General features: G+C 54.9%; 11 protein-coding genes across 11 annotated transcripts; 3 read left to right on the top strand and 8 right to left on the bottom strand.

Moving 5' to 3' along the window:
- Positions 1-488: 488 nt before the first annotated feature.
- On the bottom strand, positions 489-5,034 carry C8Q71DRAFT_756241 (exocyst complex component Sec3-domain-containing protein). The gene is made up of 16 exons (XM_047923586.1): positions 4,737-5,034; positions 4,577-4,686; positions 4,345-4,516; positions 3,296-4,293; positions 3,116-3,241; positions 2,962-3,063; positions 2,774-2,906; positions 2,625-2,725; positions 2,412-2,573; positions 2,251-2,353; positions 2,062-2,201; positions 1,746-2,011; positions 1,563-1,692; positions 1,243-1,507; positions 1,041-1,186; positions 489-987 (listed from the first exon to the last, which is right to left on the bottom strand). The coding sequence occupies exons 1-16, from the start codon at positions 4,888-4,890 to the stop codon at positions 598-600; spliced, it is 3,498 nt and encodes a 1,165-aa protein (XP_047779130.1). The 5' UTR covers positions 4,891-5,034; the 3' UTR covers positions 489-597.
- A 73-nt stretch (positions 5,035-5,107) lies between these two features.
- On the bottom strand, positions 5,108-6,972 carry C8Q71DRAFT_756237 (glycosyltransferase family 21 protein). Its single transcript, XM_047923585.1, has 3 exons — positions 6,762-6,972; positions 6,458-6,711; positions 5,108-6,393 (listed from the first exon to the last, which is right to left on the bottom strand). Exons 1-3 carry the CDS (start codon positions 6,866-6,868, stop codon positions 5,387-5,389), a joined length of 1,368 nt encoding a protein of 455 aa, XP_047779129.1. The 5' UTR covers positions 6,869-6,972; the 3' UTR covers positions 5,108-5,386.
- A 213-nt stretch (positions 6,973-7,185) lies between these two features.
- C8Q71DRAFT_857292 (uncharacterized protein) lies at positions 7,186-8,999 on the top strand (the record flags this gene model as incomplete). Its single annotated transcript, XM_047927396.1, has 3 exons — positions 7,186-7,233; positions 7,294-7,425; positions 7,476-8,999. The coding sequence occupies 3 exons, from the start codon at positions 7,186-7,188 to the stop codon at positions 8,997-8,999; spliced, it is 1,704 nt and encodes a 567-aa protein (XP_047779128.1).
- A 165-nt stretch (positions 9,000-9,164) lies between these two features.
- Positions 9,165-9,953, bottom strand: C8Q71DRAFT_857291 (TB2/DP1, HVA22 family-domain-containing protein; the record flags this gene model as incomplete). The annotated part of the gene is made up of 3 exons (XM_047927395.1): positions 9,165-9,602; positions 9,663-9,726; positions 9,781-9,953. The coding sequence occupies 3 exons, from the start codon at positions 9,951-9,953 to the stop codon at positions 9,165-9,167; spliced, it is 675 nt and encodes a 224-aa protein (XP_047779127.1).
- A 1,357-nt stretch (positions 9,954-11,310) lies between these two features.
- C8Q71DRAFT_756232 (uncharacterized protein) lies at positions 11,311-15,152 on the top strand. The gene is made up of 15 exons (XM_047923584.1): positions 11,311-11,583; positions 11,646-11,653; positions 11,704-11,840; positions 11,890-12,682; positions 12,746-12,875; positions 12,927-12,978; positions 13,027-13,160; positions 13,213-13,317; positions 13,376-13,447; positions 13,499-13,625; positions 13,676-13,959; positions 14,013-14,219; positions 14,269-14,335; positions 14,387-14,454; positions 14,506-15,152. The coding sequence occupies exons 1-15, from the start codon at positions 11,463-11,465 to the stop codon at positions 14,940-14,942; spliced, it is 2,742 nt and encodes a 913-aa protein (XP_047779126.1). The 5' UTR covers positions 11,311-11,462; the 3' UTR covers positions 14,943-15,152.
- Positions 15,153-15,302: 150 nt separating this feature from the next.
- On the top strand, positions 15,303-18,804 carry C8Q71DRAFT_579105 (WD40 repeat-like protein). Its single transcript, XM_047919484.1, has 7 exons — positions 15,303-15,615; positions 15,664-16,004; positions 16,061-16,723; positions 16,780-17,289; positions 17,340-17,603; positions 17,654-18,388; positions 18,448-18,804. The coding sequence occupies exons 1-7, from the start codon at positions 15,362-15,364 to the stop codon at positions 18,690-18,692; spliced, it is 3,012 nt and encodes a 1,003-aa protein (XP_047779125.1). The 5' UTR covers positions 15,303-15,361; the 3' UTR covers positions 18,693-18,804.
- A 100-nt stretch (positions 18,805-18,904) lies between these two features.
- Positions 18,905-20,189, bottom strand: C8Q71DRAFT_579126 (homeobox domain-containing protein). The gene is made up of 2 exons (XM_047919485.1): positions 19,846-20,189; positions 18,905-19,789 (listed from the first exon to the last, which is right to left on the bottom strand). Exons 1-2 carry the CDS (start codon positions 20,091-20,093, stop codon positions 19,045-19,047), a joined length of 993 nt encoding a protein of 330 aa, XP_047779124.1. The 5' UTR covers positions 20,094-20,189; the 3' UTR covers positions 18,905-19,044.
- Positions 20,190-20,376: 187 nt separating this feature from the next.
- On the bottom strand, positions 20,377-21,729 carry C8Q71DRAFT_907021 (uncharacterized protein). The gene is made up of 2 exons (XM_047928940.1): positions 21,394-21,729; positions 20,377-21,335 (listed from the first exon to the last, which is right to left on the bottom strand). Exons 1-2 carry the CDS (start codon positions 21,624-21,626, stop codon positions 20,627-20,629), a joined length of 942 nt encoding a protein of 313 aa, XP_047779123.1. The 5' UTR covers positions 21,627-21,729; the 3' UTR covers positions 20,377-20,626.
- Positions 21,730-22,093: 364 nt separating this feature from the next.
- Positions 22,094-24,273, bottom strand: C8Q71DRAFT_579090 (uncharacterized protein). The gene is made up of 2 exons (XM_047919483.1): positions 23,899-24,273; positions 22,094-23,848 (listed from the first exon to the last, which is right to left on the bottom strand). The coding sequence occupies exons 1-2, from the start codon at positions 24,100-24,102 to the stop codon at positions 22,127-22,129; spliced, it is 1,926 nt and encodes a 641-aa protein (XP_047779122.1). The 5' UTR covers positions 24,103-24,273; the 3' UTR covers positions 22,094-22,126.
- A 458-nt stretch (positions 24,274-24,731) lies between these two features.
- C8Q71DRAFT_756225 (uncharacterized protein) lies at positions 24,732-25,420 on the bottom strand. The gene is made up of 2 exons (XM_047923583.1): positions 25,193-25,420; positions 24,732-25,139 (listed from the first exon to the last, which is right to left on the bottom strand). The coding sequence occupies exons 1-2, from the start codon at positions 25,298-25,300 to the stop codon at positions 24,834-24,836; spliced, it is 414 nt and encodes a 137-aa protein (XP_047779121.1). The 5' UTR covers positions 25,301-25,420; the 3' UTR covers positions 24,732-24,833.
- Positions 25,421-27,445, bottom strand: C8Q71DRAFT_756212 (uncharacterized protein). Its single transcript, XM_047923582.1, has 8 exons — positions 27,334-27,445; positions 26,948-26,994; positions 26,864-26,884; positions 26,678-26,812; positions 26,517-26,623; positions 26,429-26,465; positions 26,104-26,374; positions 25,421-26,043 (listed from the first exon to the last, which is right to left on the bottom strand). Exons 2-8 carry the CDS (start codon positions 26,987-26,989, stop codon positions 25,856-25,858), a joined length of 801 nt encoding a protein of 266 aa, XP_047779120.1. The 5' UTR covers positions 26,990-26,994; positions 27,334-27,445; the 3' UTR covers positions 25,421-25,855.
- Positions 27,446-27,579: the final 134 nt, after the last annotated feature.

The following is a 27,579-nucleotide window of genomic DNA, read 5'->3' as shown; positions in this document are numbered from 1 at the left end:
CTTGAATCTCTGGTTCTGCAAGACTACCGCGTCCTGAGAATGCACTGCTTAGATACATTCATGATACGGGCACACCAGAAACATACCAATATTTGACCATCAATGTTCACCGGTTGCATTGAGGCTATAAGTGACACCCAAGAATGCGACTGGACACGACCGATTCAACGGCTTGAGTTCAGTTACATCGTACAGTCGTGTAAACGGACCTCGGGTAGGACATGTAAAGAGCGACTACTACTCATCAGTCGATGGCGCGCATAGTAGGTACAAACTACTACTTACCTTAACCTCGATGCATAACTCAAGAGGTGAACGTGAACGTCGATAGTGTCGCCGCGGTGAATCACCGTCACGGTCCGAGTCGATGTCCTTCTCAACCTTTCTCAACCGAGGCTCGAGCGCGCAACGTGGCTGAAGATTATGTAATGTGTGCATTATCTTCAGCTGCTGCTGCTCCAATCTTCAAGCATTCGGACGCTCCGCCGTCAGACACGAAAAGATGCTATTGTTTGTCTATACATACAACTGCTGGGTATTTAACATGATCCATATATGTTACACCTCCTTCAACGCATAAATAAGTCAGATAGATAGCTAAGCAGCTACACGATGTCTCTTGAAGGCGGCCTGAACATCGCCTGCACTGTACTCCAGGCTGACGCCCATGTCCTTGTAGCACTGGTCAATCCTCTTCACGAACAAATCCGTGATCCTGAGCAATTCGTCTTCGCACGCCTTCCACACGCCGACCATGACAGTCCCCGAGGCAATGCCTGTGCTGACGTCTTCGGACGTAGCCTTTTCTGAGGCCTCCGTGAAGTGCTTCTCGACCCTCTTGAAGAGAGAGTCGATATGCTTCCGTACGTCCTTCGAGTTGTACTCCTTGACGACCTTCTTCAACGCGGACTTGGAATAACTGCTGTTGGACGGGACCTCCGATGGCGCTGTGGTCTTCAAGACACGCTCAATACCCTCGAAGTAATCCTGTCACCAAGATCAGTGAATCGTTCGTAGGCCCGTAATCCGTGACAGCTTACGATGAGCTTGAAGAACGGTCGTCTCAGCACTATCTTCACATATGCGTTCAGGTTTTCCTCATAAATGGCCTCTGCTCGTTTCAAGAAGGTCGCGACTGAGCCTAATTGAAGTAGGGAGACCTCCGCGACGAAGTAATGCATGTTCTCTGACAATGTACCGTTTAGGGCGCGCAGCAGAATGACCGCGCGATGTGTAACTCACCTATGAGAATGACATGGTAGTTCAGCTGGCCTTTGTCTTCGCCCTCTCCGTCCAACTTTGCCATGTGCTTCAGCGCGTCAAACATTGACTGTACGATCTTGTCGTAGGCCTGATCGACAGTTTGGCGTATCTCAAGAGTATCTGCACCGATGAGCTGTGTTTCCACGCGCCCGATGTAGACAGGGAAGTATTTGATGAATGGGGCAACTCCGTTGCGTTTCTTGCTTGTGAGCCTCATGTCCTCTATTGTCTTGATTTGCTCGTTCTATTGTTACGACTGTTACGACTGTACCTAACGGAGGCATGGTTATGTGACTTACCACCCGACGTTCAAACAGACCTTTCAGACGGACATGCTGCTTCTCCAACAAGCTTAGCACGAATGCATTGCCTCGCTCTTCGGCTTCGCCAAGGAACCTCTCCAGAGCCACGACGATGCCTATGATTTGCCTTGTGTTGATCTGGTCAGATAGGTCGACGCGAGGGACCTTTGTCTGACTTACAGACCGTCCTTGCTCATGGCGCCATCCAGCCATGCCTTGAGTTCAGTGGGGAGGAATCCAAAAATCAAGTCCAGGGCACCCCGCATGAGCTTCAGGGTCGCTTGACTGAGGCCAGCGAATCTCGCAGCCTGACGACGGAAGTAGTTCTCGAGGCCCATGTAATCGGCGAACGTGAGACCTGCGTCGTTGATCTGCAAGAAGTCGGCAATGAACTCTTCCTCGTGATATATGATAGAAGCGATTTCTTCGAGGACAAGTGACAAGGCCTGGCGTATCGTGAAATTCTATCGTCATTGTGGAAGAAGAATTTACTCACGTCAGCCGCTGTCATATCGCCATCTGGCCGTTCTTTCTTTCCTCTGCGCCCTTCTAGAGGTGACCGTGCGATGGTACCAGCTCTACGCAAGCCAGATGCAGCCTTGGAGGATGTCGTTGTTGGCGTAATCCCACCGAACCCTGGTTAACGTTGAGCGACATGGCCATGTAGTCGGTATCAAACACATACCTTCCGCGTCATCGTCAGCGGTCTCCTTGATCATGGAACTGCAGGTGCTGAGGAGTGCTCGTACTTGCGTGTTGTGAAGGCCACTAGCAGCGGCGAAATAGGCCTTTAGAGGATGAAGGAAAGTCAAGCAACTTGCACGAGAACAAGCCGATTTGACGCACGGCACAAAGTTTCGCGTACACGCCCTCATCCATCTCTTTGAGATACAGGAGTAGGCCACCATAACGACCGAGATACGTCTCCATAGTTCGATGGTTCATCAAGGATGGTCTGCCTTGCGGAGATTTCACCACACCATCGGTGTCACCCAAGAGCATCTTGGCCTAGCACACAGCGTCATGAGATCACTCATTGAACATGACCCGTGATCTTACCTGGGCAGTGATCATGAAGGTCAAGTACTCGAGGACGCGCTTGCAGAAGTGTGCATTGTGCGTCCTGTACTCATCGAGCCGCTCGAACGTAGCCGCCATGTCTGCACAAGTGTCAACGCTTGTCGAGCAATGCTCAGATGCTCACTTACCGCGATCCTTGCTCGCTTGAAGGGCCTTGTAGAGTTCTGTTGCAGCACCCTCCAGTCGTTGTATGCTTGCTGGCTTCTCTAACGACTCCTGTGTCAGGGCGAGCAGAGCTTCCTTATCCACATGAACAGTTTGCTTCGTAGAATGTCAGCATGCCTCGGCCAAGTAACCCAGATTTCGGTAGACGCACCAGCAACTCTTCGAGCTCATTAGTAAGCGCTCGTTGATTTTGTATTTGCACCTGTAGACCACGGTTCTGTGACTGGATGAAGCCGATATCCTCATTGACAGCCTGCAGTAGCGCGGTCAGCTCGGAGAGCTGGAACGGAGGACGGATCACGCACGTTCAAGTGGATCTTGTACGAGGATATGACACTGTCCATACTGTCGAGCTCCGATATCGCGTCCTCGAGGAATTTTAGAACGATATTCACCCGATCATCAGACTCGATGAACGAGTGTATGTTCGCCTACATGAACGCTCACTCTAAGGTGACGGTTGCGACACAAGCTGTTTGCCATACCTTGTCTAATGCCATCAACTCGTCCAGTAGTCGTGCTTCCATCCGGTCGGCCGCACCTGTCATCGACCTTCGACCCATGATGTCGTCTGTAGCCCACTCGTAACCCTCCAGCATCTCCTCCATGCTGTCCAGTGTGGCTTGTGCTGTCGTGTCCTCCATGACCCGGGTGCTCTCGCCTTCGTCATCGATGGACTCGTACATAACAACATCACCGGACAGCAGCTGGTTGAGCGTGGCCTGATTGGGAGGATCATAGAAGGATACACGAGCGTTTTGCTCGCGGCGCGGCTGACCAGTGTCGGGATCCATAGTCGGAGTCCGCGAGGGCTTTTTCCGGAGAGGGAGACTTTGTTCAGGTAAGGGAACGGAAAGGTTGTCCGGCGTCGATGGATATGTTGACATAGGTGACGGTTGAGAGGATGATGACCCGTCGGGCACGCCCAACGTTCCATTTGCGTAAACCCCATTGTATCTGGTAGGGATACTGATTGGAGGGGCCTGGGGGGTAGCACGCTTGACTGCTCCATTCGCAGCTGGTGGAGTTGCTGAGCGGTATGGTGCAGCACCAGCAACAGCCAGCATGGACGATCCCGCGCTGGCGGTAGAGGCAACATTTGATGTTCTCCTTGCATGAACTCCGGCTCGCAGCGCAGGCGGAATAGTTGAAGTCTGTGATGATGGTGTTCCAGGTCGAGTGCGAGAAGGTGTTCCCGGCCGTTCAGTGCCGACAACTACCGGCGGAGGACGAGACGGAGAGTCCGAAAACTCGGACTGCGCAGGGGTTGCTGCCCGACGCGACCTTGGCGGCGTGTTCGCGGCAGGCGAAGGAGAATCATCAAAACGTTGACTGCGACTACTATTCCGCGCATGTCCATTTGTACGATCGTTCGCAACGGGTCTCCTAGGTGACGCGGGTGGTAGTGGGGTACCGTTAGGTGGCGTAGGAGCGCGCTCCATTCGCCTAACATTTCCGGGGTCTATTGGCTGAGGTCTTGGTGCTGTCGCGTTCCATTGAATGCGTTGATTGTATAGCAAAGCTAGTCACGTACTAGAAGCGGCAGCGGCAGCGGAGATATTGAAGCCTCTGATGTTGAGCGGTTGAGAGCCCTGCGTCACGGTGTGGAATAGCTGAATCAATGCGGCTATGAAGTTCAGCTGCTCCTTCGGATTCTCTGTCTGCCACCGATAGGTTCTTGTAATGGTGATATTGAAGTTAATGGGCTACGATGCAGTCGAGCAGCATTAACCCACTGGCAGATATTGTAATTACGAGGCACGTACATTGATCACCTCAACACCTCTGAGCTCTGTGACTTGCCATGTCTTTCCGACAGAGAAGGTGCCGTTCTGGTTGGACTTGGATTTATGAATGGATCCACCATCGGGTGACTCTACGTTGCCTGGTCATGACCGGCACGACGAAACACAGGCAAAGACATACGTGACAAGATGATATATCTTGACTTCCTGGAGCCATCCCCTTCCTCCTCCCAGATCTTGAGGTGAGCTACATACTCCTCCTGTTGGCCGGACGCGCTAAGCTTGGCAAAGACAGAGGATGTAATCCGCTGTCGGGTCGAATCATAGTCAGACATCCGCTAACTGGGCCGTAGACCTCGGGAGGAGTAAAGGGACCCAGGATGAAGTAGACAAGAACGAGTATAGGCCTCGTCGCTTTGAAGAGCAGAACCCCGCGTGAAGTGCTCGATCACCGGCAACGCTGGGGCTGTATATGGTAGCAGCTCACATGAGTGGAAGTACTGTTTGGACGTGTTGCCCAAAGGCTTTGACGCCCGATGTTTGCCTGTTTTGGTCGTACTCACATCCATGACGTATTGATTGTACGCTACTCAACATTGCCGACGCTACTCTACATGCTGCGAAGATACTCTCGTCGAGGTCATACACGTTCAGATGCAAATAGTGGCATGCAGATGTGCCGTCCATCAATACGGCAGGTTCGGGGTTATCACTACTACTAGTAGGGCCTGCCCAAGAGGTCCGAGGTCATTTAGCCATCGCCTCAACAAGCGCGAGTCGAAAAGTCGCGGCGTGAGGTTATAGCTGAACTGCCGTTGAGGTCTGGTGTGATCATTGTGAAACTTCGAGAGGCTCGTATCCGCGACTAGACGTCCTGCTACCCATCCCAAACCAACCATTCCCTTCACTGTGTGCTAGCTTGACCTCGCCATTCCGCAACACCTGGTACCGCCTCCCTCTCCACTCCACTTCGCTCCCAAAAACAGCGAAGACCCATATGGGGAAGGCCAACGATTCCCTCGCGGACCATGCGCCGATGAAAGCCAACCGAGCTTGCAGTGGGGCACGTTGCCCGGATAACGAGTCGCAGACGTCCAAATCCACGAGAAGCCATAGAATGAAGTGAAGAGGTAGGAACAGCCAAGGCGTGATGCCGAATAGGTAGCGCAAGCCAATCGCTGCGAGGCTGCCCGCCATGAAGGACTCCGTGAAGGGTTCAACTAATGTTGCGGCAAGGACCATGTGCTTCCTAACTCTGATCCATCGCACACGACGCCAAATGTAGTCAGCTAGGCTCATATTGCCAACCGCATTCCTCGCCACATCGCATGACAGTTCATGCCGCAACCCAAGCTCGTGCCATAGAGCAGCGGCGATCATGTTGTCTTCGGCAAGGAAGCGGCCAAAGGCGGCGAGCCCCTTCGGCCCAGGTTGACTGCCCCCTTCTGCCGCGTTGGCAATAGGTTTGAGTGAGCCATCCACGCGTTCCAGATCCGAGCGGCGGTAAAGGTTCGATTTGCCCATGACGCAGCTGTCGATAGCTACAGTATTGATAGCGATGTACATCTTGGCGTGATTTGTATCGAGGAAGGCTTCTTCAATACGTGAACCCAGCGCGTACTCGCTCGACCAAGCGAATGGTACATGGTGTACTAGGGCGATCCGTCGACGCGACGATGGTAGGTCGGCGGGTCCGTCGAGGGCTTCTACTGAATGAGCCAGAGTGCCTGGGGCGACCATGACGTTGGAGTCGAGTACCCAGAGAATATCATTCGCCGCAGCTCGGTAGGAACGCATGAGATTGTTTATTTTAGGATTGACTCCTACGAGTTCTTCGCCTGACGTAACGTCAGTGGATGTAACGCCAGTGGTCTTCCACGCTCCCAAGGCTATGACACCCACCTATCATTAGACGTGCATTCACATTCGGATACTTTGCCATGAGATCGCGCACAATTGGTAGTGCCTGGTCATTCTCGTCTGCCACGCAGAGGAAGATTTCGTAGTTTGGGTAGTCTTGAGTGAATGTGGATTCCAGGTTTTCGTACAGGTTCGTATCGAGCCCTTTCAGAGGTCGTAATATGGATACACCAGGCACAGCGGACGCGTCTGCGGATGCGAGTGGAGATGGTCGTCGATTCCTGTACCTTCTGCGCCTTCGGAGGGAGTCAGCACGTTAGGCGGGAGACAATAGGGTGAGACGCACGCAGCACGACAGCCCAGGAGTCCCAGAGACCACAGGGCGATGTACCAGACGACGATGGCCCACGCAAGGCAGAGCTGAAGGGTGCTGTAGCCGTCCGCGGCGGTCATGACTGCGGCGGCCAGGACATGCAAGGCAGCGTAGCCTCGTTGCTGCGTAGGTGGGACGGCTTCGGAGGCGGCCTCGCTCGGCGGCGAGTCGGTGTGTGTGCAGGTCCGGCGAGGCGCGTCACGGTCACACAGGGCGATCGAGATTTCGGGAGGCGATCGAACGCGAGCGCGTGGCCGAGTCCGCGTCCGCGTCCGCCTCGAGTCGTGCCACCACCCGTCCCTCGCTTCAGCCCATTGTCGCTGGTCTCGCCGGCACCGCGCACGATCCTTTCGTATCTATGTCTTCCTGGAAGCAGCTATTTCACAAAGGGATCGCCATGTTCCGCGCCGGACAGTTGGACGATGCATTGGCATTGTTTGCGGAGGTAGGTCATGTAGTCCGCAGAGTTATGCGGCCTTGCTAAGCTGTCAATGTGGTGCACCAGGCACTCACTCTCGAGCCGGACGAGTACACCCTGTATGACTCTTGTGCGGCGGTCAAGGAGAAACTTGGCAAGACAAGGGATGCGCTCCGAGACTCGAAGAGAGTCATCGACCTCGCGCCCCAGCGATGGCAGGTGCGGATCTATCGCCACATCCTACTTTGCTCTGTCTAACCCAGCTGTAGGGCTACGCTCGCTCTGCACGCCTGTTCTTCAAAATCAGAAAGTACGACAACGCTCTCCATATGCTTAAACTTGCCCTAGAACGCGTGGGCGCGGATGACCGCAAGAGGCGTGGGGAACTAGAGGCACTGCGAAGTCAGATACTTGATGCGGTCGATGAGCAGCGCGAGCGTGTCTCGAGGACTTCGTACCACTTTGGGAAGCTTCCCTTGGAGCTTGCATCGGACATCTTCGCTTCCGCATTGGCGGAGGATCACGCCCGAGTCGTCGTACTTGCGCAGGTCTGCAAGAACTGGCGACTGACCATCACCAATACCCCTCGCTTGTGGAACGACGTTGTTCTCTCGAAACAGAACCCAGTCAAGAAAGCGAAGGTGTGGAGAACCCGGTCGAGGGGGAGGATAGTCCACCTAACCCTCCGGGAGAGCCTGAAGGGGACGCCGTGGGCCCTCGACGAGCTGCAGGACCTTTCTCTGGAGTCACTGCGCACTCTACGTCTTGCGGACTTCCCGATCAGCGCAGTCCGGAAGCGTTTGCCGAACCTCACTAGTGACATCCTCCGCAAACTGGACGTCCTAGAAGTCGACAACCGCACAGAGGCGCGCCCTGTATCATGGCTTTGGACAGACCCCACCATGGCAACACGTTCCCTCTCTGTCTATTTCACCGTATTCGACTGGGCCTCCCTTATCGCATACTTCCCCAACCTCGAACACTTCGCTTTCAAAGGCCCCCTAGTCGATATCCCGCTCAGCGCCATTTCGGACTTCTTACGCGCACATACACGTCTGCGTTCGTTGACCTTGAGTATCATGGACTTCGTCTACCATCGCGCTCCCGACCGCGGGCAACCACCGGTGCATCTCCCTCACCTGGAGCGACTCGAGATCGAATTCCACGATTTCGCCATGAGCTTCATGTTCCCCTTACTCCAGCTATCAACTCTGCAGTCCCTGACCATCTCCCGGGGTGTGCATTCAATCGACACGTCGCTGCAGCACTTGATCGCCAGTGGTGCTGGGAAGAGCCTGCGAGAGCTCAGGATAACCCTATGCGCTGTCTCGGCGGGCTGTGTCATCGACTTGCTCCGCCAAGCGGAGGGGCTCGAGGTGCTGGAGCTAACGTACCTCGGGGGCAACCAGGCGAATGCAGTCTTGCATGCTCTATCTCAGCCGCCGAAGCCTGCTCCCGCAGGCGATGACGGAGAAAACGGTGGGCAGGATCGTGCAAGCGCGCCCTCGCTGTTGTGTCCGTCGCTCAGACACGTCAACTTCTCCCACTGTCCCGACGTCAAGAGCGGACCACTCATGGAACTGGTGAAGGCCCGGCTGCCCAGTACCACCGACGACGATACGACGGACGTCGCGCCAACGCAATCCGAATGTTTACAACAGGCGCAAATAAATACCCTCATTGTGGACGGGTGTCCGTCCGTAGAGACGGACATCCTACCGTGGCTACGAAGCAAGGTGCGCTTCGTCAGTTGCGTGTATCTGTCGAAGAAAGACGCCAAACGGCGAAGGTGATTCATACACGGACCATAAACATAGTCTTTGGGTTTCGGGAAACGGACAGATCCTGCTGTGTACGATTTGTAATATATAACACAATCAGATACCCTGGCATCTTTCGTCCATTCCTTTCGGATTCACTAACTCGTGCCTCCAGGCGGAGCGGAGGCCTTTCGCTGGTTAGATCTTGTAAGGCTCGGACTCTGGGTACGCCGGCGGCTCAGAGGAATACGAAGACGAGGCTGCAGAACTCGACCCTGAGGACTGAGAGGAGATCGAGGCCGCTGAATACGCGTGTGCTGGGACCGGACGTTGATGGTTCGCAGCAGCCGCAGGCGCCTGGAGACCGTTCATCAGGGCTGGCCCATACGCGCTCCAGAGTCCCCTGGCCATGTCGATGGGACTCGTCGGAGGAGCGCCAGACTGCCCCTGCGGCTGGGCACCAGCGTTGGCGGCCGCCTTGGTAGCAGCATCGACGAAGCTCTGCCAAAGCGTAGCGAAGCGGCTCTGAATGAAGGCAACGATGTTGGCCTTCGCAGCGGCGATGCTGGCATCTATGTTCGCCTCGTTCTTGCTAAGGTACGGGTGCACGAACATCTGGAACACCCATGTAGAACCCTGTGTAGCACCACTCGTCAGTGGATATTCTTCGCACGTGGAATGTGTGAACGGATTTACCTGCGTCTGAGGCAGAGACAGGTACAAGAGCACCAGGATTTTTGCTTCCCAGTAGAATGGAAGCCTGAATGACACGTCAGAAAGCACTCGACATTACTATGTGAGACATCTCACTCACCAGCTGACGAACCACTCTGCGACGTGCTCAAACGCGATAAAAGCGCCCATGACGGACCAATACATCGCCCAGCGTTCCAACTCGGGTTCGGAGACAGGGCGGTGTGCGAGAGACTTCCATGTTCCGTAGGAAGGCAGAAGAAGAGAAAACCAAGCACTAGAAAGCGTGCCCATGTTAGCTCAACTGTCGTCACCAACGGCACACGAGCACTCGCGGATTTCATATGCACCTAATGAGATTGGATGCCAGGGATGTGAGCATCATGGTGAATGAAAAATGAGATAGCAAGGGCTAGAACAGATCAGCAAGGAACCTTGGACTGCAGAAAGAAGAAGAGTCAGACTCTGTACAGCGAGATGAGCTGTACGGAGAGAAGAGAATACACTGCCCCGGCGCTCGCGCGCTGAATGTATCCCAAACACAGGCGTCTATTGCTTGCCGAGTTGATGATCGAGACTGGATTGGCCGCATTTGGAAACCACGTTGTAGTCTGGCCTAGTCTGACACAGTGAAATATGTGATTCATGAAGTACTCGGGAGGTATACAAGCCAAGCACAACCTGCAAACAGGCATTCGCTTCCGTGTGCGCGTAGTATCTTGATAGCTTTGCTATGGGCAGAGTAGGAAAATAGAGTAGCGACGATCTACAGATAACCAAAGAGTCCGGGCTAACGGCCTGAAGTGGAGATCGTCTTGTCGTTCCGTCTCTCAAGATCTCACGTTGAATTGTGAACGTGAGATAGGCAGCATCTGCGCTCGAGATTTCGGGAAGGCCGGACCCTCATAGACCCCATAGAGCGTTGATTGATTGACAATATCGGACGACCTTGCTTCAAAGCCTATTCAGTCTCGGCCGAGCATATCGCAAAACCACGATTGCGCTCGTGTTGCGCAAGCTGTCAACGCGCAAATTCCGTGCGGGTTTCGAAGAGATCATCTTGAGCATTTATCTCCCTGTGATGGTGCAAGGGGCTGTACCGCATTAGTGCGTCTAAGACTTGGAAAGTTGAGGCACATGACAGTGAGACCAAGAAGCAGAAGACTTCATAAGAGCGGAGGTCCGATATAGCGATGCTTCGAAGTAGCACTGCGTCTTAGAGTTTTGATTGTCCTAAGACATTTCATGATAGTACGACCGGAAGGGTGAGGATGTTTGGACCGGAGCAGACGTCGGGCGTACCTTGGCGCGGGCTAGCGGAAGCACGAGATTCGACCATCCACATAGGTCCGTCTGTCAAGCTAGCGTCGCATACTGGGCACACGCCCTACGGGTTAGGCTGTCGGAGCACGCTAGGTTTCTGCCTCCTTGCGATCGCGAAGCCTGGAAAGCAAGTGGAAGAACTCGGGCTGGTTAGCACCTCGAGAAATTTTAGTGTTCTGTGTGTACCCTGAACGTGAGACGTGCCCGAATGCGATCCACGGGGGCTCTCGGGGGAGAGGAAGGAACGTGTGCCAGTGTGTCGCCCGACGAGGTGGTCACGGTCAGCATGTCAGCGCGTCTAATGTCCATATATGTCTCGCTTGTCCTTGTTTGCGAGCGCGAAGCAGCGGACTGATGCCTTCGCCCTTCTCATCCAATCACCCCGACCGACTTTGCTGCTCTCTCCTCCCGCTGCCCTGATTGTCCTTGCAGACAGCGGCTACGACCGTCTACTCTGCTTTCGACACCATCCCTCTCACGATGGACCACAATGGCGGTAGCACCTCCATCAAGAAACAAGACGATGGGGACGCGTCCGATTCCAAGGGCACCCCGAAGGGCGACACGAAGCCTAGTGTCCGGACCCTCAATCGAGTACCCCGTACGTTACGCATGTGACTATTAGATGCAGCCGTGTCTGACATGACTTTCGATAACCCGCAGGTGCCTGTGTAAGTGACTGCAAGCATGTGTGCGTTCATCCGTTATAATCCCGCTCCAGAATGCTTGCCGGAAGCAGAAGATGAGGTGCGAAGGTGCAGAGAATCCGCCCTGTCGAAGATGTAGACACGCAGGCCTGGAGTGTCTATTCGAGAAGCCACAGAGGGAAGCTAGTCTTACGGGTGAAGCGGGCTTAGAGTAAGTAACGAGTTCTCCAACGTCGCTTGTCCTCAATAATCCTGTCCAGACGTATACGGAGCCTTGAGGCCCACGTCGCGGATATACGTCAGACTCAAACCGCAATTCAGAACACATTACTGGAAATTGCTTCTCATCTTCGCGGGGGCCCTCCCTTCCATTCCCGGTCCCCATCGTTTCCGGCGTTCGTACATCAGTCACCGAGCGCCCTATCTATGGGGTCTCCGAGCGTTTCAACACCTACCACAGTACAACATCCTCCGCAGCTCATGTTGGATACCTCACATGCTGGACCGACGTCGCCTTCAAGTAACGGGGCGATGACTCACGGTTCTGGGCCTATGTCCGCCACGATGAATTCAACTGCTCATCGGCCAAATCGCGATCCGACGCCCACCCATTATCGGAGCCCTTCATTGGGGGCGACAGGTCGCCGTCCTGTTAGCCAACACGATGCCCACAACTCGCAGCTCTCAAGCTCTAGCAGTATGATGTACCCGCCCCCGAATCCGCCTACACACCGTATGTCCGCACAGGGAACTACTCTTCCACCTTTCTCAAGCATATCAAGCATAGAAACCATGGGCCCACCCCGGAGTCAGCCTCCGAATGTTTCCTCCGTGCGATACAACCCGGGCGAAGGCTCGCGGCAAGTCCACCGAACTGCCAACGGTCAGGAAGCCACGGTCGGGTCGAAGAGGGCTGCACCCACCTCAAATGTCACCAGCGCGGACTCCTCTGACGTCGAAGACGATGACGGGGAACTTCCTGCGTCTGGCCTAGTAGCGCCCTGGGAAGTCTTGCGTGGCCTGGCCGACGTCGCCATCCAGCGAGCCGCTAAGGTAATGACGCAGCGCATTTAATTACTGGTGTCGATGTCCTGACCATCACATCTATTACGACAGGAGAACGGGGGTGAGGTGAGCGAGCCTCCGAGTCGCGCGCGAACCCCGTCACCGGACCCGCGTCAGCCTCGACCACCGAAGCGGCGAAAAGTTACCCATAAACAGCCTAGGTTTGCCACTTTCCCTGATGGTAATGATCTCATCTGTCGCTGTGTCCACGGAGCTCACGATGTATCTACAGTTGTCACAAAGAAGATCATACCGGAGTCAGAAGCTCGAGAACTATTCCGGATGTAAGTAGGAGCTTTCTCCCGCGAATACCTATCTGACGTGCAAAGTAGATTCTACCACGGCTGCTCTACGTTCTTACCCATATTTGATGCCAATGTGGATACCTTCGAAGCCCTCCATGAACGCTCGCCATTTGCCGTGGATTGTATTTGTATGGTTGCAGCGCAAGTACGAGACGGAGGAGGTAAGCGATACTCAATGCGGTACATGGCCCTGCCTGAATGGATGGCTCACAGGCAAGCCGAGCGAAACCTTCCTCAAATGCCAGGAAGAAGTGCAGGCCATATCTTGTGCTACCCTGTTTTCACCTGTGACCCGACAAGAAGCTGTACAAGCGATGAGTGAGTAGTCAGTTCAGGCATTCTACCGTATCACCAGCACTTACGTATGCCGCTATAGTTCTTGTGTCCGGATGGTCAGATAACGGTTGGTTGAGCGGAGGACACGCAGTACGTATGGCCATGGAGTTGTGTAGGTCCCACACCGCTGTTATCATGTATGCGAATATTGACGTTATTCTAGCGATGCACAAGGCCTGGCCCGAGTTGCTGAAGAGAATGAAGGCCAACAAGGCATCTGACTCGCCGAAGGATCGCCAGCTGGTAATCGCTGCCAGAACCTGGTTTTGCTTGTATCTCTTCGAACATCAGTACGTCACGAGCTTGGTCGACACGCGTATGCATACCGACATTGTACCAGGATGTCCTACGGGACGGGTAGGCCGTCGATCCTCAAGGATGATGAAAGTATCTGGCAATGTCGGCACTTGTTGCAGCACCCGCTTGCCATCGAGGACGACATGCGGCTGGTCTCTACCGTTGAACTCATGGCTATCCGAGAACGGGTCAACAACAATCTATCGCCGCTGTTCGACAAGCCCGTCGATGACATCACGTTCAATGTCCTGCGCGAAGCTGACATGGAATTCCGCAACTGGTACGCTACGTGGGATCAGGCCTTTTCGCGGAAGTATGAGGACGCTGGTAAGTATTCGCGTGTTGATCGCAGCACAGGATAGTTACTCAGAATGCCGTAGCTTTCTATCGTCAGAGTCTGCAGATACAGCATCTTCATGCCGAGCTATACCACAATGCCACGGCCCTCAGAGGTGTCGACAGTCCAGAAGACGTTCTCAGAATACCTGCTGCTCAGCGCGACTTGGCCATCAGGTCTATCCAGATAGGACGGCAGGTACTCGATATCACTGTCAATTCCCCTGCATACCGAGAAGGCATGAAATATGGTATGTTGTCTCTCCGCGATGTAGACCATTCGCTGATATTCTGTCCTAGCTGTGCATTATACCCATGCAACTGCAACTTTTTCCGCCTCATTTTTGTTGCGCTTGGCACGGCTATTGTGCGTGTACAATGGACTCATAGTATATGCTTATTGGCTGACTGCTTGCAGCCCCGATCAGTACGATTTGCAGGAAGTGCGTACGACGGTGGAACGTCTTGCCATGCTTCTCGCTGAAGGTTCGTGGCTTCATTGACTGGGTACGAGCGTGCTAATGCAACCTATTTTAGTGCCTGGGCGGCGTTATGCGCTTACGTTGCAGCTAATGTTGAAGCGTTTCCGGAAACGCTCTGCCTCCACTTCTCGCTCGCCGCGGACCGCTCGTCCGCGGTCACATAGTAACGCGAGTTACAGCCACGAGTCGATGGGTTCTGCGCCGAGCCAGCAACCCGCGTCGTCCACATATGATGCGTCGTATTCGAACCATCCAGGTCAAACCGCCATGGGTCAAATGCAAATTGGGTACTCTCAACCCATGACACAGTATGCCCCGAACGCGGACCCAAGCATAGATCTCATATGGCGTGGATTCGATACGACGGCCAACGAGCAGCTTCCGGTGTGGCTGTCTGACCAAACCCTGGGTGGCGGCTCCGTCATGCAGAATGGTATGGATGCATTCCTATTGCCGAACGACTATTTGCCGCCTGCGCCGCAAATCTGGTGATGTACGCTCTGTAGCGATATCGGCAATTTTCCTTTGTTGTATATATTACCTTTGTACTCATGCTGGCCAAGGCGCACCTGCTGTTGTGATCGCGTAGTTAATAGCCGTACGTATCGTTCGCGCTGGGACGTTCCGTGTACTCGATATGAGTTATACTTGCTATCCTGCTGTATCGCTACTGGAATGCATTTTGGTTATCTGCCATGTAAACAATATTTGTTGGCGTGAGTAGAGCTGGAGCGATGGACTTGCATAGGCAGCGTATGTACATGCGCGTCGCGCACACGGCCGAGGAGTAAGTAGGCGCTTGTTAAGCAATCCCACCAATTGGGCGCCAAATTATAATCCCTGTCGTAGTTTGCCATCTCGAGCACGTGCATTTTTTTCAGATCGCCCATCCTTCCTTTCCTCCTACCACTATGCCTGTAGCTGTGGACGGGGTGCGTCCCAGCTCACCATCGAGGCCCAAGGACAAGGAAACTAGACAGCCTCAGGATGTACCCCTCCCGGAGACCCCCAAACCATCGGGAAAGCGTAAACGGAAGGGGAAAGAAGTGGCGGAGACGAGTCCTCCGAGTGCACCGCAGATCACGGATGAGAGTCCGTGGTCTTGGAAGTCTTTGACAGAGGAGTCGGCGAGCAGGGTCCCACCATTTTTCACGAAAGATGGACGGTGCGTATTGGCCTACATATCAGCGCACTGCATCTGACGCTTGCGCAGATACTTTTTCTATGTTACTGGATCTGCTGTGAAGATCTACTCTTCTACCACAGGCCAAGTCGTGTCCACGCTCAAACAGCTCAGCGTGAACAGTTTTGGGGGTCACCAAGACCCTCTTGCGTCGCATGTCATCACCTCTGCAATTCTGTCCCCGCACAATCCTTTCCAGTTGATCACTGGATCCTCTGACGGTTATATCCGTCTATGGGACTTCCTAGATGCCGTCCTTCTCCAAACGATCAATGTCAAGAAGCCAATCATGCAAGTCGCTGCTCACGAGTCGATCAAGGGTTATGTCTTCGTTTCCGTCGATCAAGGGACTAAGAGGAAGACTAGTAAAGGTATTATCAGCTGCGTTCACTCGACAACGGTCTGTACTGACTTATCTGGCTACTAGCGAAGCGCGAGACTTCTGAAATCAACGGCTCAGTACATCGTGTGTCGTTGCGACCATCTGCTGCTACGGCCGGCTCGCCGGTCCAACTCCCTGCAGAGACCGCTTTTGTTGGGAAGACGCGCGCAACAATGGGCTTGTCCGTGTCACCAAGTGGTGCTTGGGTAGTGGCAATCGGCGGTCACAAAGCCTACGTTTGTCCGACGTCCAACCTATCGGCCGGCTTCACCAAGTTTGTCTCACCTCAGAAGCTCACATGTTTGGCCTTTCACCCATCGGACGACTATTTCGCCACTGGAGATATCACGGGCTGCATACGCTTGTGGTATTGTTTGGACGCGGGCCTTACGAAGACTTTCGGCGTGCAGAGAACAGCTCAGACGACCACTATGCACTGGCATGCCCACGCTGTGTCGTCTGTTACGTTCACCACCAACGGAGCCTATCTCCTGAGCGGCGGTGAGGAGGCTGTACTCGTCATCTGGCAGCTACACTCGGGCAGAAAGGAATTCGTTCCCCGAGTCGGCGCACCTATCGTACATGTCGCTTTGTCGAAGACGCCCGAAGGCGAAGAGGAATATCTTCTTACCCTCGCCGACGCTTCATTTGTCTTCGTTCGCTCTGGCACGCTCAAGATTTCTAGATCCATTGCTCGCGTCAAGATAGGTATGTCAATCATACATAGCCCACTGGCGTATCGGGCTCATGCGTCTCATCGTTAGACCCCGCAATGTCTCATAATCGACCGCCTGCTTCTACTTCCTCACCCCTAGTCTTCCATGCACGGACATCCACCATCATCCTGCCGTCGTCGCATCCGTCATCCCTTCAGATCTATGACCCAGTATCCTCCAGACTCGTATCGGAACTCGAAGTTTCGCCATCGAACAGAATAGCGCGTAGAGACGAGAAACCGTTACTTCCCGCCCGTGTGGAACACGCTGTGGTGTCAGACTCGGGGGAGTGGATGGCGACTCTGGATCACCGCGACCCAGACGGGACTTTCCACGGAGAAGTCCACTTGAAGATATGGTGGTGGGACCACAAGTCCGAGTTCTGGATATTGAATACCCGTATAGAGCGTCCGCACGGGTTGTCGAGGGTGTCAGCTCTAGCGTTCCGACCAAGGGCCAGTGGTAACGATGATCTGTTCCTCGTTACAGTCGGGGCGGATGGCAACATAAAGTCGTGGGGCATCCGTACAGCGAAGCAGAAGTCTGGCAACGTGGAGGGTATGTCACTCATTTCAGCATTCAGGAACCGTAGTCTCAACTGTTCGCAGCGTTCTGGGTTGCTCGTTCCACTATGCGGTATCGTACCGAGGTCCCAACCCACGTATCGTGGTCAGCGGATGGCTCGTTGTTCGCTGTCTCCGTTGGCCCTCATGTCGCTCTCTACGACGGGAATACGAACGCCCTCCATCAAGTGTTGACTTGCGCGGATTGCGAACGTGCGGCGTCGGCGTACTTTGTGGGCATCAGCGGTCGCCATATCGCCGTAGTGGGGCAGAGAGATGTGATGCTATGGGATCTACTTACGCGCTCAAGTGAGTGCCCTCCCCTTCTATGGGAACGTGTGCCTCATGCCTTTATCTAGTGCGTTGGCGATACACAAATATTAACGTGGTTGACCGATTGGTGGTCCACCACACCGAAGAGTCCTTCGCCGTTCTCGAGCGTTGTGCTACATCCGGTCACGCATCACCATCCTCAAGAGTCATCATCCTCCACACCGCTTCCCCAGTGCCGACCGCAATACGGACGCTACCCTTCAACATTCGTGTTGCAATGTCCCATCCATCACTCGATTCGTTCTCTGCTAAACCTTCGTCATTCGTCCTCGTGGGTATTACTCACAAGTGGAGCGTCGCCGTCTTCGGTGATGAAGTACGACTACCAGAGGATAAAGGCTCCTCTGCTCGGAGTATCGGCAACGAGAGTGTGGCGGGCCCTTCCAAGCGCACGCTCTTCCATGATATCTTTGGGGCGTCTGCGCTAGTTGAGACTACGCCGAATGCAACGCTCCCACTGGAACCCGACATCACTCACTCGTGGAGGGGCAAAGAGGTCGCGGAGATTTTCGACGCGCCGACATATCTCATGCCTCCCGTTACATCACTCTTTGACACCCTAGTAGACTCTTTCCTGACTGTGAAAACGTCAGATAGAACCGCGAAGCCAGAAGAAGAGGAGGAAGAGGAGCGACAAGACGAGGATATCGAGATGGAGGACGGCACAGAGCCCCTGATTACCGAGGATCGTATCGAGCGCGTAGTGAACAAACGCGAGATGGAAGCCTTCGTTGACCTGTTCAAAAATTGTGCAATGAGAGGTAAGTACATCCTCGCTTGAGGCTTGCTCCATGTTCAACGTAACGTATCACCGCTGCAGAACCTGTCGCAACGCACCATGATGCACCAAGGAACGGCCTACACCATGCAAATGGCGGCCATCCGCCACACGCAAACGACGTTCCTCCCGCCGCACCCTCATTCGCCAAAACCAACGGCGCCAAACAAAGCTTGCCTACGCCCGCCTCCACGCCCGCGCGGACTGCCAAGGAACCGCCAACATCGCCGTCAAAAACCTCGCCCGCCGTACAGGTCGGCCAAAAACGCAAAAAGTCACTGGGATAATACAGGTAGTTGGGAGGGGTTCGTCGTCATGTAGTGCTAGCATTTCTCGCATACCATCTGCATCGATAGTCATCGCTGTCCTGTCTTACCACATGCACGCAATCTACCTTATTGGTATCACTAGCTAGTTCTCGTTGTATGCACAATTCATTTGAGGGAAACGTTGGATGGAACCGACCGATACCGGGTTCGCAACAAGGCGCATATTCTTGTGTATCTCATCATGCATCACGACCTCTCGCAATCGCTCCGCGACACGATGATGGAATACACGACACGATGCATCGCCCACATCTTCCGTAGATACAAGTCTCAAAACGTGGAACATCCCCGTCCTCGTCACATGAATCGATCAAGTGCGACCTCCTCCAGCGTGCTTGAGACCCAGAAGCAGAGAAGCACCCTCAATCATATCCACAGGGAAGAGAGCGCGGTATTCAGCAGGAATCGGAATATCGGGGTAAAATGTCTGGCTCTTCGAATTGTCGGGGCCTTCGTCCAGCTCAACACGATGCTTGCCTGTTCTCAGTACGTCCAGGTCAGAGGATATGTCCGGCGACCATTGACTCCTGCAGGCGCTGGTCCGAATTCGAGACCGCTTCTCCGCACGCGCACAGGCCCATTCGAGGTCCGGTTTCCTCATCCCAGCGATTGGGGTTCGCACTTGGTGACTAGCGATGACTGGGCCGAACACATCGTCTTCGAACAGCAGCATAGATGGACTGGCGGTGTCGATCGAAGTGTGAACCAGAGCAGGCGTCGGCGGAGACGAGGGCATGTGCGCCCAGATGTCCTGGGCGTAGGCCTCTTCACGGCGGAGACTAGGCGTAGCGTTGGCAGACCTCCCAGCAGAGACACTAGGAGTGGGCGTAGCGGTACGCTCCCTGCTAGAACGGTCCTTTCTGACAGATGGCGATTCCTTCTCTGAGCTAGCGGGCTCTGGGGTCAGACCCAATAGAAGTCTTGTCGATGGTCCCAATTCGAGTGGTGCAGGCTCCACGATCCGGCCTGTCTCCTCTCTGTTAGTGAACCTCCTACTCTTCCTCCGATTCGTCTGCCGCTTGTTCTGGAACCAGATGGTGATGTTCTTCAACGGTCTTTCACAGTAAAAAGTAAGGATCAGTCGTGCTCGTTGAGAGATAATTTGACATACAGGCCGACATCGTTAGCAAGTGATTGTTTGACCTGCCGACTGGGATGTGTATTCTCTTCGTACAACGCTTCTAGACGATCCAGCTGGTGGCGGGTGATGCGGTGACGCGGCTTCTTCTCCTTCATGTTACCTGCTTCAAATACATTCTCGGTATTGTCGTTTGTGAACTGTGCCGGGATGCCTTGAACTCGACTGGGGGCGGGCTCAGAAGGAGGAGCACCGACTTGGGAGCGTGTCGTCGGGCGCATGTTGTAGTAGACAGATTCTCTGTCTTGATCATACGGGAGGGTCAATGCATGCTAGAGAATATAAGTATGGGGAGTGGGAGGCTGACTGGAGGGTAGTGACAAGTCGCACCAGGCTGCCAGCCTCAACGTCCGGCGGCCGGCCGACGGCCGTGGCCCGTTAGCCACTCACACGCGTCGCGATCCCGTGATCGTGTTCAGCGCGCTCGCGCGGGCCGTGCGGCCGACGGCTGTCCGTTCGCTTCGCTGGCATTGTTTGAACAAGACTTGCTTAATAGTCTAAGTATCCTTTAGAAAACGTTAAAATCGAGGTTGTCATGAAGGAAACAGTATACTGTTTCCACAAACCTCGTCTTCGAGGCACGTACACATCTCTAACATACAACAACACGTATGCACCAGGAATGTCCCTACACCGCACGTACTCGTAAAAGTCGTTTCGTGCTCAGTCCAAAACATGCACCACATTATGAAAAAACGAAGTACCTTCCAACTATCCTTCCGGAACTACTACTGCAATGCACAGTAATAGACAATCATAGTGACGGTCGACCCATGAAACCAAGGAGCGCCATAGCAGCCTCCATGTCCTGAGCTGGCGCGACATCGTCGTCTCGTTTACTAGGCAGCGACACCGTCGGTGACTGCAGCCCATCAAGGTGCACCGCACTGACGTCGGGTGTAATCGCCTCGTACTCTTCTGTTTCTGTATCATCGCCGTCTGCGCCCGCGCCCCTCGCCTCTCCGTCGAGTACCAACATTGGTACGTCACAGTCTTCCTCGTCCAAGACGTCCGGGTGAGGAATCTTATTCCCCCTTGCCTTCGCACATGCCCACTCTAGCGAGCGCAACGACTTGGTGCGTCGTGGGAGTGCAGAGAAGCGCACACTGTCAGCACTGGGGGAGGATGGGGCGACGGGAGGTGACGATGGTATATGCTCCCAGATGTTCGTTGGTGGGGCACGGCTAGGGGAAGCATAGCGTCGGATCGCATTTATGCGGCGCGGGGTCAGAGGCGGTCGGGTAGGGGACGCTGGCTCGGGGGTGACTCTTCGCTCGCGGGCCGACACGACGCAGTCCAGCGAGATTGCAGACTCTGATCTCGTGAGGTGCCTCTTCCTTGGGTAGGCAGGATATGCGATGCCTTCGTATTGGTTCTCTTGAGAGGGACGAGTCCAAACGAGGGACTTCTTCTTGACGCTCCGCCGCTTGTTTTGGAACCATGCGCTGACGGTCTTGAGCTCACTGCGGCGGGAATCAACATTAGCACAGTGAGGACAGACGATAGGGATATTGAGCGTACATGCCGAGCTCCTCCGCGAGCGCAGTGCGGACATCCTTCGAGGGATGGGTTTGGTACTCAAAGATAGCGGAGAGCACCACCGTCTGCTCATGTTGAAGACGTCTTCGTACGAAGGGAATTTCTCCGACGGGCTTGTTCGATTTCGGGGTAGCTGGTACGTCCGAGACCGAGTCGATAGAGGACGAATCAACGGAGGAGCAGGAAAGGACGGAGCCAGTGCGTTCGACAGGCATAATCTTGACGGCTTCGGAGGACCTCAGATGAATGTTGGGAGAGGGGGAGTGGGCACCATATGGAGACGCCAAATCGAACAGAACGCGAACGCGACGAACCGCGTCTCTTCGACGCGTCTACACGTCCAAACAACGCGTCTGCCCCATGCACGTGGGCATGTCACCACCGCGCGCCTATATCTGAACGTTGAACACAACGGGCAGGCTCGTCAGCGATGTGATTGGCCATACTATTATTACTGGATCTACGATACAAGTAAGACAAAGCGGGGTGTCAAATGAACGTATACAGTGGGGATAGCGACGAGAGCATATACAAGACTGATACAGCAAAAATTATAGCAGTCAAACGCAGCAGCAGTCAGCAAGGAAGTTCTGGGGCCAAAGGAGCGTACAAGATCAATGAATACAGTAAGGATCGTCGTTCTTCATGATTAACGGAGACGCCGCAGGCGTACCAATAGAACCCAAGTCGTTGTTCGTAAAGTTGCACAAGAAATTCATGTCAACATTCCCCTGACGCGGAAGCTCTGGTCGAGCGCGATGCGGATTTTGTGCTCCTCCGTGGTGAGATGATGCGGGTGGTTGCGCACGAGCTGGATCCGCTTATCGAGGAACGCCAGCGGGGCCTTCTGCTGGGGTGTGTACTCCTTCCACTTCTCCTCGGGGATCGCGACCACAGACAAAGGCAAGAGGAAATCGTCCCTCCCCTTCGCGAAGAAGGCCAGCTCATCGGCGGGTATCTTGTTCGTGACGAGCGTGGTCAGGTTGGGGTTCATGTGGTGCATAAACCCATGGGAAGATCTGAACGGTTCCTGGCTGAACGGATGGCTGTCATCCCTCCACTCCTGGGGGTCGGCAAGGAGGTAGCGGAACACCGCGGGGCTGTTCAAGCTCTCGATCTTTAGCACGCGCAGGTTGATCATCGAGTCGAACCACTTCATAATGTGCTCCCTCGCCGTGGTGTTGTCCTCGAACTGGACGACCGTGAGCTCGAGCACCTCTATCCACTGGAAACGCCACGTGAGCATCTCGAACAAGGGCGTGTAGTCCGCGCCCGTCATCGAGAGGAGCGCGAGGATGTGGACCTCGGGCGCGTGCATGCAGCGCAGGATGTTCATCGCCGACTGGCAGCTCATGTCGCCGAGGCGCAGTTCGCGCAGGTTCGGCATAAAGACCGGCTCGAGGAGGAGCGGCCCCTCGAACTGCGGGACGGTGGAGTGGAGGTAGAGCTTCATGAGGTTCGGTGCCTGCAGCAGCACGCGGAACTGCTGGACCGTCGGGGCCACGTCCCGCGTGAGGCGGCGGATGTCTAGAGCCCTCAGGTTCGCGGTGTTGACGGTGTCCCAGTTGAGGCTGATGCCGTTCAGGATGAGGGTCTTCAGGCTCGGCGTGTTCCCGCCGAGGAGGACGAGCGGCTCCCTGCTCTCGGGGTTCCTGAAGTGACTCGCGCTCCAGAGGTAGGGCTCCCAGCCGCGGTCGACCTGCAGGAGCTCGAGCCTGTTCGCGTTGTCCACGTTCTCGAACATCTTGAGCGCGAACCACGGGCACAGCCAGTCGCTCAGGGAGAAGATCAGGGAGCGGATGTTGTGGGCCTTCGTCCGGAAGATCTCGACGAGGAACATAACTTGCTGGTGGCTGATCGTGGGCACCTTCGGGAAGGCTATGTCGTTGATGCAGATGTCGAGGGGAGCCTCGGCGGCCCTCTCGAAGAACGTGAGGGATCGCGACCACGGGGACGGGTCGGTGAAAAGGATCCTACTCCACAACACCCCATCCCCAATAGCAACCTCGCGGAACCGCCTACACACCCAGGTGAGACGCAGCTTCTGGGTAGCTTCGCCTCGCATAACGTGCGTGCTCAGCACGACGTAGCGGAATATCTCGACGAGGAGCTCCGCGGGGAGCTCGTTGACGCGGAACATCTGCCACGCCAGCACCTTGCGCCTAAACATCTCCTTCGCGAGGTCGCTGTCGATCTGCGCGCTTTGGCGCGGGAGGATCTGCTTGCGAAGGATGTTCAGATCGCGAATGCGGGCGCGGGAACATTTGACGCGCGCATGGATGCGGCCAGTCTCCATTACCTGGTCGTAAGTCGGCTCCGGCAGGCGGTGCAGATACGTCTGGAAGAGCGCATCGTCGTTCCAATGGTCGCTGATGCGTGTTTCTTCGGCCACGGTAGGACTAAGGGGAGGGTACAGATTGAGAAGAGTCTGAGCCATCTGAGAAAATGTCAGTCGGCGACGTCGCGAAGGTCTATGAGATCTCTCACCGTCAATCTGGTCCGAGCGCCTGGAGACGTTGAGTGTGCGTCCACGGGTGAGCGAGAGAGAAGTCGAGGGAAGAGCTGGGAGTGTAATGTCGGGCAGACGGGGAGAGAAAGTGGTGGGCTGTCCGAAACCTCGTAGCTGCCTATATATGCGTTCGAGTGGCACTTGTATTCCGAAACGTAGGATGTCGCGATGGCAGATGGCATATCGGAGGCAAATTTACGACTTTAGTAGTGGCACCAAACAGAGGGTGTTTGGCAATGTGGGCGTCATTGGTAACTTGACCCAAAGTAGTAAGCCACTCACCGCCCAAACGCATCTGCCGCCTCCCGAAACCGGCCATGCTTGTCCAGACAATGCAACTGACCTTTGCTTCCTTGTGACTATACGAAGGTGAGTAACCATTGTGTGATATCACATCACCAATCCATGACTTTCTCAATCGGCTGATACCCGATCTTCATAGAACACTTGTAAGCGTTAGAGCAAACTCATCTATTCTCCCGCTGCATGGGACAAACGAGTGGCAATGGATTCATATAATCTTCAATGAATCACTCGCAGCCCTGCCGGCAGGCATGTTACGGGGCTCGATTTTCCTACAGCGGCCAGTAAGCACGTCGCTGCCACAATGTTGAATGGATGGCATGGAGACCGTGGGCAGGATCACTCACGGAACGGGGCATGCGCCAACGTGGCCTCAATGGGCGACCAAAAGGCTCCAAAAGGGAGGGACAATGGAGTAGCAGACCATTGCCTGATTGGGATGCAGCGGAAGCATCTCGATCGTGTGGTGTCGATCTCTCTCAACAGCCGCCGTCGCCCATTCATCGAATTTTCATCACGTAAAACAGCGAGCCACGTCGTTCGAGATGTACCGACGTGTGGATTACAGGCAAACTACGCTCGAGCCATTACATCTCGCCTCGTGGTGTACTCAGAACTGCAACTTCTGCGCGTCAGCCGTTCCACTGTCATACTTGCGAACGTCTTCGTGATAGTCATCGCGAGCGTCACCCTTGAAGAACTCGACGTCCTCGCTGTCCATCGACCCCGAGACATGGTCAGCTTGCCACTTCTTGATCGCGAAGCCGGGGCCCGTGTGTGAGTAGTCCTTCTCGTTCGCTTGGTCCTTGTGGTACTTGACCTGGGGGAAGTCCGAGTCCGCCGTGTCTGGATCCAGAGACAGAGACACGAGCGCGTTGATGGTGGTTGACTTGACACCACCAGGGAACGTCCACGTCTGCTCGGGAGTTGTGACTGGTGAACACTAGGTCCAACTCAACTTGTCCTCACCTGCTCATTCTTGAACTGGATCAAGAGCGGGTCATTCCTGATGACCTCATATCCCTCGTTCTTGCTCTCCTTGAACAGCTTCGGGAGCGCGAACCACTGCCCCGCCATCTTGTATCGGTCGTTGGCGTACACGAACTGGTCGTCGTACACGCAGTCTGGGGTGTAGCGTTTGACGCGCTCGCGCGTGGGCTGGCACGAGTACAGCGCGATGATGTCGTCGAGGAGGCGCTGGCGCGCGGGCGGCAGGGGGATGGAGTTGGCTGGGTTGGGGTGCATGTCGGACGAGGTGGCCGTCTGGCGGACCTCGAAGTGCTCTCCCGGCAGGGACGAGTCGTTCGGCAGGTCGATCTTCGTCTGGGATGCAAGCGCGGTCATGGTGCGGATGGATAGGCGGGGAGCGAAGGCTGAGTATATGCGCGGAACGAAGAGCATTGCTGGGCTCAGCCTATATACGACCAGGCCAGGCGGGGGGCGCGGCGATGACGCAGGGAAAGCAGATGCTTGTCACAACTTAGGCACTACAGGCTTGCGATCGGGCACGCGTCACATCCTCTCAAAAGGCCTCGGACACAACAAGTATCATTCTAAGGATCACATTTACCCCCAATATCGATACACTAACGCCTCAAGCTACGCCTTCCGATCCTCTGCGTGCGGACGACTTCACATCCAGTACTTATTGCCGTGCTGCGACACGAAGGCACCGCTCTCCTCAATCGTAGCCTTCTCCAGGACCTCCAGCTGCATCCTCACGCTCTCCTCTGGCTCCAGCGGCTTGCCGTTCCAGTCAGGGTAGAACTTCTCCAGGCGATCCTTGAGCGCGACCATTTCTGCCTGCACAGCTGGCGGCGCTGACATCCAAAAGAGCCGTCAATCGCACGAATATACTATGTGCACGGAGAACGACGTACGCGGGCCCTGCTGGGTGTTCACCAGTCCGGGGCTGATCGACAGGAAGACGATGCCCTCGTCTCTGAACCGCACGGCGTACTTGACTACGACCATGTTCAGCGCGGCCTTGGAGACGGAATACGGCCCCGCGATGGCAATGCCGACGTTGAGCGCGGCGTCGAGGTCGCCCTGCGCGGAACTCAGGGCGAGCACTTTCTTCATGGTGCCCTTGCGGATGAGCGGGAGAAACGCGTTGACGGTCTGGATGACACCAATCACGTTGACCTCGAACTGTCATAGGTCTTGTGTGAGCTGCAGCCGTTTGTTCGAGGAAAAGGGGCTCACAGAGTCACGGAGATCCTTGGCGAGGAATTCTTCGGGGCTGAGAAGCAGGTTCGTCAACACATTCATGAAGATTGTTCGCCTCGCTCACTAGGCATCCAAGGTTAGGTGCCTACGCTCCATCTCGAGGAACGCAGCATTGTTGATCAAACAGTCTAGGGTACCGTCGGTGATCTTTGCAACCTCAGTTGCAGCTTCCTACTTCACGTGAGCACCGGCCATTGACATATACGCGCGAGGTCACGACCCCACCTTCAGTGCCTGCGCATCTGCGATGTCCGCTTGCAGGACGTGAACATTGGACGAGCCATCCGCGAGCTCGAGCAGCTTTGTGGCCGTGCTCTTGTTGCGCACCAAGCCGAACACGACATTATCGGGTTGTACGCTCTACGAACATTGAAGTTGGAGCTGCCCGCGACGCTCACAGAGGGGACGTACAAGCTGGCGGACGAACTCAAACTACGCTCGACCTCGTAGTGAGTAACCTCCCACTTCGGCATCAAGATACAGACCAGGACGTACCCCTATACCACGAGCTGCTCCAGTAATCACGTAGGACGGCATATTTCCTGACGAGATAGATGTCTGTCAGTCCGATATCAGCGTATGCAGTTGAGAGCAGGTGCCTCAGGGGTGTATTATCGACTACCACTGCAGCCCTCATATACGATTCCGGGCATGTCCCAGTCGCAGCCTGAGGCCCCAGAAAATGTCCGCTCCTCAGTCATCCCAATCAATTAACCGTGTCGGACAATCGACCCACGGGGAACCCTCAGAGCGCGCGCACATATTCAGTATGTCACAGACGTGTCAAGAGCCGATGGACGATCTCCGGCGCCGGGAAACGCAATGCATGAGACGCCTGACAGATTGTGCTGCAGTGATCTGCGCTGAGCGATACTACTTACGACATATGTAATCTGCGCGCTGGATGCACTGCAGACGACTGGTACTGAAGTACTGAAGTTTTGTCAGGGTCCTTCCGATCAGGGTAAGCAGTGAGCACCGCTGGACTGGTAAAGCCGTACCGCATCGATGTAGGCTTGTACAACAGAACTCTCCAGCAAGTCAATCATCGCGGTCGTATATTCCATCGGTACCCAACAAGAATATCACAGTACGAAGGCAGGTCATTCAAAATCGTACAGTACGAT

The sequence above is a fragment of the Rhodofomes roseus genome (assembly GCF_022264815.1).
Source record: "Rhodofomes roseus strain CIRM-BRFM 1785 chromosome Unknown C8Q71scaffold_9, whole genome shotgun sequence".
NCBI classification, from domain to species: Eukaryota; Fungi; Basidiomycota; class Agaricomycetes; order Polyporales; family Fomitopsidaceae; genus Rhodofomes; species Rhodofomes roseus.
Note: the sequence above shows the minus strand (reverse complement) of the source record. Positions and strands in the feature narration are given on the sequence as shown.